This window comes from Hyperolius riggenbachi, chromosome 8 (assembly GCF_040937935.1).
Source record: "Hyperolius riggenbachi isolate aHypRig1 chromosome 8, aHypRig1.pri, whole genome shotgun sequence".
In the NCBI taxonomy this organism is placed as follows: domain Eukaryota; kingdom Metazoa; phylum Chordata; class Amphibia; order Anura; family Hyperoliidae; genus Hyperolius; species Hyperolius riggenbachi.
The window spans coordinates 226312090-226325876 of NC_090653.1; the positions used below are offsets into that span (position 1 = coordinate 226312090).

General features: G+C 44.7%; 1 protein-coding gene across 2 annotated transcripts in view; it reads right to left on the bottom strand.

The window, feature by feature from the left end:
- The window catches only part of TKTL1 (transketolase like 1), a 29123-nt gene extending 16018 nt beyond the window's left edge, over positions 1 to 13105 (bottom strand). For both annotated transcript variants that reach the window (XM_068248236.1, XM_068248235.1), the window contains exons 1-5: positions 12932 to 13105; positions 6791 to 6908; positions 4689 to 4802; positions 1051 to 1148; positions 433 to 624 (exon numbers count right to left, since the gene is read on the bottom strand). In XM_068248236.1, the coding sequence (XP_068104337.1) occupies positions 433 to 624; positions 1051 to 1148; positions 4689 to 4802; positions 6791 to 6908; positions 12932 to 13038 (629 nt within the window). In that variant the 5' untranslated portion in view covers positions 13039 to 13105. The remainder of the gene's footprint in view (positions 1 to 432; positions 625 to 1050; positions 1149 to 4688; positions 4803 to 6790; positions 6909 to 12931) is intronic.
- Positions 13106 to 13787: the final 682 nt, after the last annotated feature.

Here is a 13787-nt window from a genome sequence, read left to right on the forward strand (position 1 = left end):
CACGCCTGACTTAAGTTGGTTGAGGTGCACGATAACCTCAGACATCAGGCATGTTTACGGTACCCTATGACCCATGAAAAGTCTGCCGGAGCTACCCAACCCCATTGTTTGAGCTACTCAGCCGCATGACCTCACATAAGCACTGCTAGTCATCCCCTCGTAGCAACAGCACGTTTATGACAGCTGACATGCATGTGCGCAGCAGGGCTCAGCAATATTGCCTAAGGGGATCAGATACTGATCCAACAGTTGTGAATGTGTACAAGCACTTAGAGCCACAACATCCCACCATGGAGCTCACAGCAAATATTTTGGTGAGCAATAGCATGGATGAGTGATATGGATATGAGTGATATGGCAAGCTACACCTTAAAAAGTAGTCCACTTCCACAGATGCAAGACATTGCCACATCAGCAGTAACAAAAAGTTACCCAAAGGCTTCGCATCTCTTCTTGTAGATCTCCGTCTGGTGCTGTAGAGGGGCAGCCTCACTCTGTCCCAGGCGGTTGACATCAAAAATGGCCACAAGGTTGTCCAGATGGTAATGTGATGCAAAGGCCATGGCTTCCCATACAGCTCCTTCAGATGACTCCCCATCCCCCAGCAAGCAGTACACACGATAGCTACAAAGATAAAGAAAGCAGAGATGGATGAAGCTAGAAAAGGATCCTGATCCATGAAGCTTAGGTGTAGTAAAGGTAAAAACTAAAAATTCTGAGCCTATTGTATACAGATGTGGTGGGGTGGTTGTGTGTGAATATTTATACCTACTTCAGAGAATAATCAGGCTTATGGTATGTACATCCATCCAACTGGCCAATTTTATCACTTCAGTGTGGCATGACAGCTTACCTGCACAATCTGTTCATAGTATTCAAATTCTGTTTGCCCCATACTACATGGAAGTGGTAAAATTGGCCAAACAAGATTGCATGTGTCAGCACTGATAGATCTGTAATTATAGAGATCAGTGGTAGCCTGATTGCAGTTAGCATGTCAGCCTAGAAATAACCAGATGTACAAATAGGCCTTTAGAAGAGTGTACATACCTTGCCTTATCAAAGTACTTCCCTGTATAAGCCATGCCACAGGAAGCACCCAGGCCTTGTCCCAAGGAACCAGTTGCAACATCAACAAAGGGCAGTTTCTGTAATGGAAGACAGATAAAAAAAAAAAAAAAAAAAAAAAAAAAAAAATGGGGAAAGTAAATAAAATGTGACTCCATAAACTAAAACTGTACAATACCCCCTTTATGCTGCTGTTAAGCAGGTACCACAAGTGTGGACTAGTTTACCTAAAAAAAAAGGTGATTCAAAACTCCCATGAAAGTATTCCCCCCCCCCCCCCCCCCATTTACTACCCAATTTTGGCATTTGAACTGAGCAACTACCAGCCAGGTTGAGATTTTGAATATATTTAACTGAAAATCCCCCCCCCCCCCCCCCCCCCCCCCCCTCCATGAGATGACTGATGGGTACAAAGAGAGTCAGATTTTTTTATTTTTTTTTTTAACCACGTACAGTGACCGAGGGAAAATCTTATAGTGCATTTTACTCTGGGACACATTTATGTATACATTTTAGACACTTGTAATTTTGGCACTATTAAAAATTCCTAATTTGCTTTAAAGTGGATCCAAGGTGAACTTTTACTCATTGCATAATTGTGTTCCTTTCCTATTGTTTATAAGGCATTCCTCAAGCCAAATACGTTTGTTTTAATACTCTAATTCCCTATAAACTAAACAAACCACGCCCACAGGTTTTCAGAGAGCCTTGGCAGCAGCAAGGGCTCATGGGAGGTCAGTCTTGGCAGGAGGAGGGGGGGGGGGGGAATGGAGGTGTTACTAGCTATTGATTTCAGGAGACAGGGGAGAGAGAGGGGAATTAGGTTTTTTTCACAGGCTGATACAGATAAGCCTGCCTATGTGTAATGTTTACAAACATGGCTGCTGTCATTGTATCACAGGAAGAAATATTCTAATAAAGCTGTTAGCTAGATTTGCTGTGTAAACTAACTAAACATTAGATATAATCAAGTTACTTGTTCTAGTTAGTTTTTCATCTCGGATCCGCTTTAAGCATGTCTTAAAGAATTTATCCTGACCAAAACCTCCTATTCCTACACAGGTAACTAGCAATTAAACAAGACAAAAACATTGCACTTTTCTCCAGGTGGACTCATCGCTTGAGTTGCAGCCACTAGGGTGTGCTCAGTAGGCAGTAGCAGTGTTAGTCAAGTCCAAGGTCTCCTTACTGAAAAGGTGCTGGCTTGCTGAATAGGAAGAGCAAAGATTCAAACCCAGTTCTGTGCAGAAGCTAAGCCCTTAACCACTACACCTCCAGCAACATCACCCAGCCTGCTGTCTAGATTGTATAGCCTCATGGAGGTGGGAAGGGGGGTGGGGGGGGGGGGGGGAATGTAGCACGCCACTCAACCTTTACCCTGTAGCTTAGACGAACTGCATGGCCTTCAAACCTTGTCTTTGTTCATGGCCACAGGGTTAATGACATGAAGCGCAAAAGTGTCCAGAAGCCAGAGTGGTACATGGGGAGGAGCAATGTGGTGTGCTGTAGGCCTGAACAATTTTAGGAATAAATTGAATGGAGCGATTTCGATTCACGATTTTCTTTAAATCAAGCTTTGTTCCCCCTCTGCCTGTTTGCTCCCCTCTGTCCCCCTGCCTCTCCTTGTGCACCCCCTTTGCCTCTTCATGCCTCCTCTGGATCGCTCTTGCCCCCTTGTGTCTGTGCCCGCTTTGTTTCTCTGTGTCTCTATGTGCCCACTCTGTCTGAGTCCTCTGTCCCCCAAGCTGCATCAGTTCTGGACATAGCTTCCAGCACAAGTCCAGCGATGCCTGTCTATCCACTTGGCCTCCTGCAGGCTCTAATGCATGGAATACTTCCAGTATGTCATGTGACATACAGGAACCCGGAGCACAAGAGCCGGTAGACGGCGATAGACGGACAGTGTCGGACTCGTGTGGAAGACATGTCCAACGCTGCAGGCCACATGTGCATTGCAATAAGGACTTTAGGGATATGGGGAGTGCATGGCCTGACACAAGGGGAAGAAAAACCCACCCAAGAGAACTCAATTTCTATTGAAGTCAGATAAAATTTGAATTGCCATGTCTAAGAGACTGGTGCCTTCAGGAAGTAGAAGAGACATGAAGGCGGTGAACAGTGAATCAGAATCCGCCCGGCAACAGAGGATGCACTGACCTAGCACATTACACCAGACTGGAAGAACTAAAGTTTCTAAGTCTCCTAGTCACATTCCTTACTGTCTCTCCCTAACAAAGGGCATTTCATCACCAGCACTTTATGTCTCCCACTACAGCAGTTTAAGTACTCCTCCAGTCATTTGAGGAGTTATGAGGTAAGAAGACAGCCTTTGCTGTCAAAGGGAACAGAGGGGATCCCAGATTCTGGCATGCAATATGAATTTGAAGTCACCACCTAATACCCTTCCTAGTCTACATAAGAAAATACAGTGTGTGTGTGTGTGTGTGTGTGTGTGTGTGTGTGTGTGTGTGTGTGTGTGTGTGTGTGTGTGTGTGTGTGTGTGTGTGTGTGTGTGTGTGTGTGTGTGTGTGTGTGTGTGTGTGTGTGTGTGTGTGTGTGTGTGTGTGTGTGTGTGTGTGTGTGTGTGGTGTGTGTGGTGTGTGTGTGTGTGGTGTGTGTGTGTGGTGTGTGTGGTGTGTGTGGTGTGTGTGTGTGTGTGTGTGTGTGTGTGTGTGTGTGTGTCTGCTTGGTAAGAATGCCATCACCCCCCCCCCCCCCCTTCCCACACAACTGCAACTAGGGAGGGGCTGAGACAGCCAGAAGCTGTGCAGAGTGGCCACTCAGCACTGCTACATACCTGAACACTGCTATATGGCAGCCACAAATGCCACATTTTGAGGCAACTTTTGAACAGTTTTACAAAATCTGTATTAACATGCCAGTATTCCTATGCAATCCATTCAACCCCCTACCTCTGTTTAAGAAACTAAGGATAGTTTCACTTCAGCATACTGTGGTACATTTTTTTGCAGTAGTAAAGATCAGACTGAAGCTTGATTCCAAAAAGATTCCTCATGAGTGTTTTCAAACCAGATCATACAGACATTGTCCATCAGAGATCTTTATGTAGTCAGCATTAGACCAATACAATTAATGGCATGTTACAAACCTGAAACAATTTCTAGTTTAATGCATCAAAGTATGTGATGCTTCTGAAACCTGTATTAGAATAAATGCCAACGATAGTCAATGGGCTACCCCTAAGCAGTATTTTTTGCATTATACATGCAATTGTGTCCAATTCACACATAGCTGTGCATGCGAAATACAAAAAGCCTCAAGTTTTACACAAAGCAAAGGAGGAGGATTTGTCCCAATATTTTAGCCACATGTGAAAATTGTCTAACATTTTTCACTCTGTATGAACATGCAAATGGTCATGTAAAATGCAATGCAAGCATGTAGTGGAAACTAAGCCAAGCACAATTCTTGTAGCGCCGTTACAGTGACTTACAAGGTTACAAGCAGATGTATAGTACTTCCTAAACATATATGTCTACAGCTATATATAGAAACAAAGAACATAGCTACCGGTAGACTGGAGACTCCTTTTATCCTGCAAGGACTCTATGCTGCCCCCTAGTGGGGTACAGCTGTACAGAATGCAGAAGCCTAGTTACCGGAGTAGGATGGCCCTCTAGGTCACTGTCTATCTTCCGCAGATTGAGAAGATCGGATTCCTTGATAAAACCAGCTTCAGCCCAGGCAGCATACAAGACAGGAGCGGCGTGACCCTGGAAGAGAAAGCACAAGAATAACTCACAAGATACAGGTTAAACATCCAAATCAGCTTCTACTGTGTTTATGTAGCACAACTAAGCACATGGGTTCGACTTCTAGCCCAGAAAGCAGAGCAACCACATGCTAAATCATGATAAAAATGGTTTTACAAATGTGCTTGTGTAACCTGAAGGAGTTTACAATTGACTGAGTAGCTCTTGGGCTCAAGAGTATGCTACTGCTGAGTAGTACATAGGCTCAAAGCTGTCCAGGATCACAGCCTGAAGCTCTGAAAAGTATGTACATCAGAAAACAGGGAAGGGGGGTGTGAATTTACTCAAATGTAATTTGCTCATGAGATAACGAGAGCTCCTAGACAGACAGGATGAGCTTGGTCACTGACTTCCCATAAAAGTAGTTAAGAGTCCAGCCACAGACCCAGTAACAATAGCTAGTTAGCCTGCATCCCTGTACAATACAAAATTTGAACTATGGTAAATACTGCTACACAAGTCAAATGGACTTCCTAAATAGATTGAATGCTCATTGCTGCAACAGCTGAAAAAACCTCAAGCTACTTTAAGTGTTGTACAAAGCAGGGCAGCACGCTTACATTGATTCAAGGGCCGGGTCAACATACTTCAGACTGCTGGGGGGCCGGAGTATACATAAAATGTAGAAGTCTTTGCGGGTCAGACAGTACAGCATACCCAGGTGACAACCTGCAGTCCAATTGGACAGCAGTGTCACCTGATGTGGAATTTGATTGGAAACCAGCGAATTACTGCTTTCTGGCTTCCTTGTACATGGGTGGTGCCAGCACTGCTATTCTATAAGTGGAACACCGATATTTAAAAAGGTAGCTAACCGCAACTAAAATTGTGTGTGGGGCCGGTAAAAAAAAAAAAAGCTTTAGGGGGCCACATTCGGCCCGTGGGCCTTAGTTGAGGACCACTGGCTTAGAGAGACTAAAAAACGTTTTTTATTAAAGATGTTTAAATACTTTATCCCTAACTAAACCGCCGCAGTACGCCATCTAAATCCCCCCCAAACTAACCCCTACCTCTCCCCTGCATAATAAACGACTTTCTTGGTCGTGGATTTTGCTGCGTAAGGCAGGGCTATAAGCTGCAGCCCTGCCTCACACGTGTTTGTCAGCGGCGGATCTCCGCCTCTCCGAAGGAAGACTGAGAGGGGCAGGGGAGAGGCGGACATCTGCCGCTGACAGATGCTTGTGAGACAGGGCTGCAGCTCATAGCCCTGCCTCACATGGAAGTGCTGCCCTGATTGCCCCCCGGGGAGTTTGGGGGACTTAGATAGCGTACTGCAGCGGTTTAGTTAGGGATAAAGTATTAAACATCTTTATGAAATAAACGTTTTGAGACTTCAGAGTCTCTTTAAGAGGTCAGCACTAATTAAAAAAAAAAAAAAGTGTATTTGAATATGGAGCATTTTCATATTTTGCCAGTGGGGCCAGATGCACTTGCGCAGATCTTGAGGCTCTACATAAACCCCTTTTCAAACAATGGATCAGTAGAACACTACTGCCATATAGATAAACTGGCGATGTAAGGGAGACTGTCAGTTGGTCATTTGTCACCCACTGCGGGAAGCAGCCCAGCATCAGACTGTTGATACGCTTTGTATGCACAGTTTCACAATGCTTTAAACCCCACCTAGCTTTACAGGCGATTGCATGATTTTTACTGACAGCTGCAGTGCTAAAGTACCACCGATTATGCAAACGTCACATTCTGATCCCAATTTTTCCTGTTTCAGCCTCATCCTGCAGGGCTTATAGGAAGTGACATGACTCGACAATTAACAGGTAAATTAAAATGAGTAGGGAGCTCCTTCTACACAAGAATAAAAGTCAATCTGTAGGGTTGGGGGTCCGTGAGCAGTTCTTGCCACATATTCACAACTTGGTGAAATGCAACAATCATGAGCAGGATTACATGCACACTCATCTTTCCTTGGCTTGTCCGGCCTGCGACCTCACCTTAGAAAGAACAAAGCGGTCGTTGTTGAAGTTGCCGGGGTCAGCTGCATCATATCTCATGGTGTTGGAGAACAGCACAGACACGATTTCAGCAGCACTGCAGCAGGATGTGGGATGCCTGTCACAAGGAGAACATGTTACACATTAAGCTGGAACACTGGAGACATAAGGCAGGACCCCTCGCATGATCCTAGGGGGATCATGTGCTGAAATACAATGCACCTACACAAAAAATAAAAAAATATTTATATAACCAAAAAAAAAAAAAAAAAAAAAAAACAAACACCATTCCAACTTAAAGTGGACCCAAACTTTTTTTTTTTTAAATTCAAAATATTTAGTTGCACCACTGACACATACAAAGATAAATAAACACTCCTTTAAGCCTATTAGCATTTCACCCTTCTCTTTTCATAACTAGGGTTATACAGGTGGCAGCCATTACTTCTGAGCTTAGTAGGAGGTTTTAGATCATGGGTGTGTTTGTCATCAGCTACCCTCCCTCACAGGGGCGTCTATGTGAAATCTCACAAGCTGATATCACCTCCCCTTTGACATCAGTAGCAGCCTGTGTTTATCTCCACCATTCTGCTGGATTCTGTCCCGGCAATATGAAAGGAATGGAGGTGGTTCCTCCAATAATTGTAAAATATTTTATATTTGTCATCATGCAGCTGAAAAAATGCTGCCATTATAATTTAGAAAAGGATTTCTGAAATCTTTAATTTGGGTCCACTTTAAAGCAGACCTGAACTCAGAACTACTTTTCTGCTCTAATGCTCTAAAAGACAAACAGCATGATCTTTAAGAAAAAAAAAAAAATTGTTACAGCTGATCCAAATCCTGCAATTAATCCTTGCTGTGTACTTCCTGATTTGTGGAGACATGTTAACATCCTGTGCTTTCAAAAGTCTCATCTGCCATTGGCAGTCATGTGACAAGGAGAGATCAAATTACAACTTGTGATTAGACACAGATGAGTGGGAATTAAACAGGCTTAACTCTAAACAGATACAGGATGCATTTCTCTACGTTTTCCTTCTGTCCTGTGCAAGAGTTCAGGTCCACTTTAAACAAAAAGTTTTAAAGAGCATCAGTAAGTGTATTAAGAAATCAACCAATGAAAGTTTTATTTCTTGATCTACTGTATATCAATTACACCCCCCCCCCACCACACACACAGGATCAGATTAGGTATATTTTTCCTTTTACAGCACCTCTAATTTCCATCGCTCCCTATATTTATACGGTGCACTAACCCTTTGGCCGGAAGCCTGGGCCCTGCATATGTACTGGGACAGCTGTATCACCACTTGCCAGCACTTTACCATCTAGTTACAGTAGAATGCCTGGGCTGGCACTGTACCCAAACTGAAAGTATGGGAACCACAGTCTAGCGCGAAAAGATTGCAGCTGCCAGTCAAGCTGATCTTCTGCCTTAAAAAAAAAAAAAAAAAAAAAAAGAGAAACTTCAGTGGGTGGGGTTAATTTTCCTATCCTCATGGGACCCTCCAGTCAGCAGCAGCAACCCCCCTCCCCCCTCAATGCTGGCCGTGTTCTGTGGAGTAGCGATATTCCCATACTACACATAGCCAGGACACTGCTTGCTGTGCATGGGGACACGAGGCGGCATGTAGCAAGCCAGCTTTGAGGGGGTGACAGGACGACAGCAGGGGCTGCAAGAAGCCTCAGACAAGTTAAAATATTAAGATTTCCTTTTAAGAGACTCCGTAACAAAAATTGCATCCTGTTTTTTATCATCCTACAAGTTCCAAAAGCTATTCTAATGTGTTCTGGCTTACTGCAGTACTTTCTACTATCACAGTCTCTGTAATAAATCAATGTATCTTTCCCCTGTCAGACTTGTCAGCCTGTGTCTGGAAGGCTGCCAAGTTCTTCAGTGTTGTGGTTCTGCTATGAACTCCCCCTTCCAGGCCCCTCTATGCACACTGCCTGTGTATTATTTAGATTAGGGCAGCTTCTCTCTTCTCTTTTACAAGCTGGATAAATCGTCCTCTGAGCTGGCTGGGCTTTCACATACTGAGGAATTCCAGACAAAGGCAAAGCTGTTTGCAGGAAGAAACGAGCAGCCTGACACTTCAGTGCATGGACGCTGCAGGGGGAAAGAAACACACAAATGATCTCTTGAGATTCAAAAGGAAGGGTGTATACAGCCTGCTTGCGTATGGATGTATTTTCTATGTGTGGACATACTGTACATCAACCTACTTCCTGTTTTGGTGGCCATTTTGTTTATAAACAAACTTTTTAAAACAGTTTTTAACCACTTTTAATGCGGCGAGGAGCGGCAAAATTGAGACAGAGGGTAATAGGAGATGCCCCCTAACGCACTGGTATGTTTACTTTTGTGCGATTTAACAATGCAGATTCTCTTTAATGAGGCACTGTAGTGACAGAATGCAGTAAATTGCCATAAAAGTAGATCATCCTAAACAGTTTTCCTGGAATCAACATTAAACACTACACATACACATACACATACACATACACATACACATACACATATACTGAAATGCTGCTTAGCATAGACTGTTTAGCCATGTGGAATTCTCCTCTGAGAGCATTCAGGAAGATTAGGCATTATTTTCACTGGCTTTGGAATTCTCAGAAACAAGCATCCTGCAGAGATGCACCTGAGCGCATGTCTTTTTTCAATCTACCATAAATAGCCAAACAAAAATAGAAAAAAAAAAAAACTTGACCAATGGTAATCTCCAGTGTCTAGAACATTTAAAGGGAGATTAGATATAATGAATTCACAAATCGTGGCGCCATAGGCTATTAGTATTAAAATACCTTTTTGTAATAAATGCATTATGTTCTGATATATTGCTGCCATTGCATTTTGTGATTCTCATTCCAGTAAATGACATCTCAATGCAATCGCCCAAAACAATGCTACATACAGCACGTTTTAGATCAGCAGAAATCCTAATCACGCAGCAGTGTCAGTGAACTCATAGGGATTGCATGTGCTAACACTTTGCCAATCAGCAAAGCGCAAAACGTCCCAAGTGTGAATGGGGCCTGAGGTATATAGACAATGGGCTTCATTAAAGAGAACCCGAGGTGGGTTTGAAGAATATTATCTGCATACAGAGGCTGGATCTGCCTATACAGCCCAGCCTCTGTTGCTATCCCAAACCCCCCTAAGGTCCCCCTGCACTCTGCAATCCCTCATAAATCACAGCCACGCTGCTGACAAACAGCTTGTCAGAGCTGGCTGTGTTTATCTCTATAGTGTCAGTCTGCTGCTCTCCCCGCCTCCTGCAGAACTCCAGTCCCCGCCTGCATCCCTTCCCTCCCTGCTGATTGGAGGAAAGGGACGGGGCAGGGACTGGAGCTATGCAGGAGGCGGGGAGCAGCTGAGACTGACACTACAGATGTAAACACAGCCTCACAGCACGGCTGTGATTTATGAGGGATTGCAGAGTGCAGGGGGACCTTAGTGGGGTTTGGAATAGCAACAGAGGCTGGGCTGTATAGGCAGATCCAGCCTTTGTATGCAGATAACATTCTTTAAACACACCTCGGGTCCTCTTTAACAAAAAGGCTGGTCGCGGTCGGTAGCCCGTTAGACAATGAAATACCGCATGCAGTATTTTAAATTTTTATTTTTTCCCCCTGCACATGGGAGTCTTCAATAAGCCATTTGCTTGGTAAAAAGCTCTGGTGTATGCAGCTCATCCCCTCCTGGCCACTGGGGAACACATTTACTGACCAGGATCCAAGTGTGCAGGAGAGAGAGCATACTGCATAAGGCTGAGCTGCAGCATGTTGGGCCCAGGGCTGCAGGGAAATAAGCTGTCTGAACTGCTGGTGGAGCAACTGGGATAAAGCTGGTGGCAGAGCAGAAGGATGAATGCAGCCTCTGGGCTTTCAAGTCACGCTTATCAGGCTGCTGATTAAACTCTGGTGTCCCGCCCAGCAGTACATCTGCACCAATAAAGTAGGATAGGGCAGGGTCCAATTGATTGTCTCAGTACTGTACCTGACTAGTCTCATTTAGCGTTTCCATGCAGTATCTATCTAGCAGCCCTATTCAATTTATTGGGGCCACCCACTCACCACTACTTTTATTCCTGTGAACAGATCCATATAGCTTGTAAGGAGATCCCTGGGAACTGATAGTGCAGAGCAAGTGCAGTGTTCTCCCCAGAATTATTTTCCAGCCGGGTGGCATGAAATAGTAGCCGGGTGGCATGAAAAAGCAGCCGGGTGGGGAGAGATGAAAATGCAGGGCAACTCTGCTTACAGCATAGGAGGTGGTGAGGAGGTGAGCCAATGACAGCTGGGTGGTCACCAAATCTAGCCGGGTGGAGCACCCAGCTAAAAGAGCCTGGGGAGAACACTGAAGTGTACTACAACAGCACAGAGACTAGGTAAACTGCCCAGCCAATCAAGGTTTTAGTCAAAACTACAAAGGTTTCAGTTGGAGCCTGGCTGATATTCAGGGACACATCTCATCCTAAATCAGGTCATCCACACGGTTAATGTTTTAACTGCATTTCACAAAGAGCAAAGTATATTTCTCCAGCCTCTCTCAGGACTGAGGAGGTTGCAGGGACACAGCCAGCCCTTCCACACAATAGGCAGGCCATGCAGGCTCACACCTCCACTATCGTGCACGTCCTTGTAATAGGATCATCTTTCAGCAGCCTATTATGTTCTATGCTAGAACAGATAAAGCTTATGCATTTGCAGGGGTGGAGCCAAGGCTGCTCCTGCCTATAAGGTTAAATATTCCTAAAAAGTTTCCAACCCCAACTTCTATTTATTCCCATCATACACCATGTGCAACTCATACACCAGAACCTTATATTCAAGAACATTAAAGTTTTACCTCATGTAAGTTGATATACAAATGATTAGGCCTGCAGCCCACTACAGTGCAGCAGAGGATTATGAAAATCAAAAAATAGGGGATCCCACAGTAGCCACTGCAATTTCCTAAATCACATTTATGGTGCCTTCAGCAATTTAAAAAGTACAAGATCACTGGAAAGAATAGCTTTTCAAAATGTTAAAATAGCTTTTGCAGCAAGTACTACTACTCAAAACCACTTGCTATATATGCATAAAGCTTTGCACCAATGAGAATCACATAGCAGTAGTTAATTTACAATTTACTAGCACCAAAATGCAAAGATACCAGAAGCTGCTCCCAGAAAATACTGCAAAAAGTTGCTACAACAGCACTTAAACCATTTCCCTTGCGATTCACAATTTTTAAATGGGCCCCAGCCCTAGCATGCCTGATGTATTAGAGCTCTGCAACACAAAGAACACAGATCAAGAGCTGCAACAGTTAATTCCAGGTGCAAGCCTTTGAGGGCCTAAGGAGCCAGGACATTCAATACCTGCCAATCACTTCAAATTTATAATTAGGAGTTGACTGCAAAATGCCCCATCTCTAATACTGTCAACACCTGTATAGATTAGTTAAATATTTTTTTTTAAACTTTTCTGACAATTGTAGTTAATTCGTCTAACCACTGCAGTGATGAAAAAAGTTACATGTATATGCAGGGGGAGTGAGAGAGACGAGGCTTGTGAGTGGATGGAAAGCAGAGGGAAAAAATGCTGGTTTTACTGCTAACCACTTCCTAGTTCAAAGCCCGAGGCCTTAACTTGAAACGTATGAATTACTCAAGCCCAGAAAATGAACGCTTTCCTATGCGAGTAACACGTGGTTACAGGGGAGAGCAGGCTCACAACTGAGTGATGAGAGGGAATATAACCAGGTTAACCCATGCAGTGCCAGGCAGGTAGTGTAATAAAAGCAACAGTGTAGTATTCAGTATCTGGAGCACAAATGAGGACGGATGGATGCCAGAGATTAGATTAACTGCATCGGGGTCAGTTTAGACAAGGGCAGCTGGCAGACCTAGGGTGGGGTAGGGGGATTTAATTCTCCTCGAGGTGGGCGTGCCATCAGCGTCCTGTTTCTCAGCAGAACAAGCGCTGGTATGTTTCAGAAGAGACATGTAGCAAAATAGCAGAAGATGCTACAGTGTGATGTGCCCAGGCTCTGATCACCACGTGGGGAGCGCAGGGGGCAAATCATCGCAATAAAGGGCAGAGATGCAGATCAGCATCACCCCTCTCCCCATGACCTACCCAGAGTTGGAGGCACATGTTGCTTTGATGGAATGAATCCTGAGGCGGTTGGCCAGGTCCTTCAGGGCCTGCAGATCCTTGTCCTCGGGCTTCTGATAGGTGTCCATGCTGCGGATGAGAGTGATGCTGCTGATACCCCTCTAACCTGTGCAGACTGCAGAGCTGATCAGTCCACTGGGCTGTCCTTATAGGAGGCGCCCTCCCGCCCACTGAGGGAAATGAGCGCAGCCATAGGAGAGGAGGAGAGCTGTCTAGATTGGGGGAGTGCCTGAGCCCCTGTCACCCCATCACTGTGCATAGCAGCGCCAGACCCTCTCTGCAATCATCCTTATTGGCTCACTTTTACTAGACAGATAGATGGAATAGATTAAAAGTGCATGAAGCATGCTTGTCCTGTCCAGTCTGAGCTCTGAGGACTGTGTAAGGCTGAAGTGCTGCCAGCCTGGCTTGTATGCAATGGATAACCTCTGGTCTATTTCTGAAACTACAGAGTAAGGTCTTCCTTATCAGAGATGTGATAAGGTGGCCAAGCCATTTGGAGGCTGATCGACCAAGACACAAATCTCTTGCTGATCAGAGAGAGGTCTGATGTGATGGTCGCTGATACAAACGATTTGAGCATGAAATCTTTTGGAATCGGCCATGTGACGCTGCCCCCCTCCCCCCAAATGTTTTATGTGCCCCCTGGTGCCAGTGCATTTATACAAATTTACCTGTCACACTGTCCCCCAAGTGCCACTGTATTTCTGAATTGGTGCCCCAGGTGTCTGCTAGCATTATAGCATGTGGCGCGTGTGTGATGTCACAAATGCACCCCCCCACCCCCTTGTGCACCCTGGAAGTATGGCGGAGACAG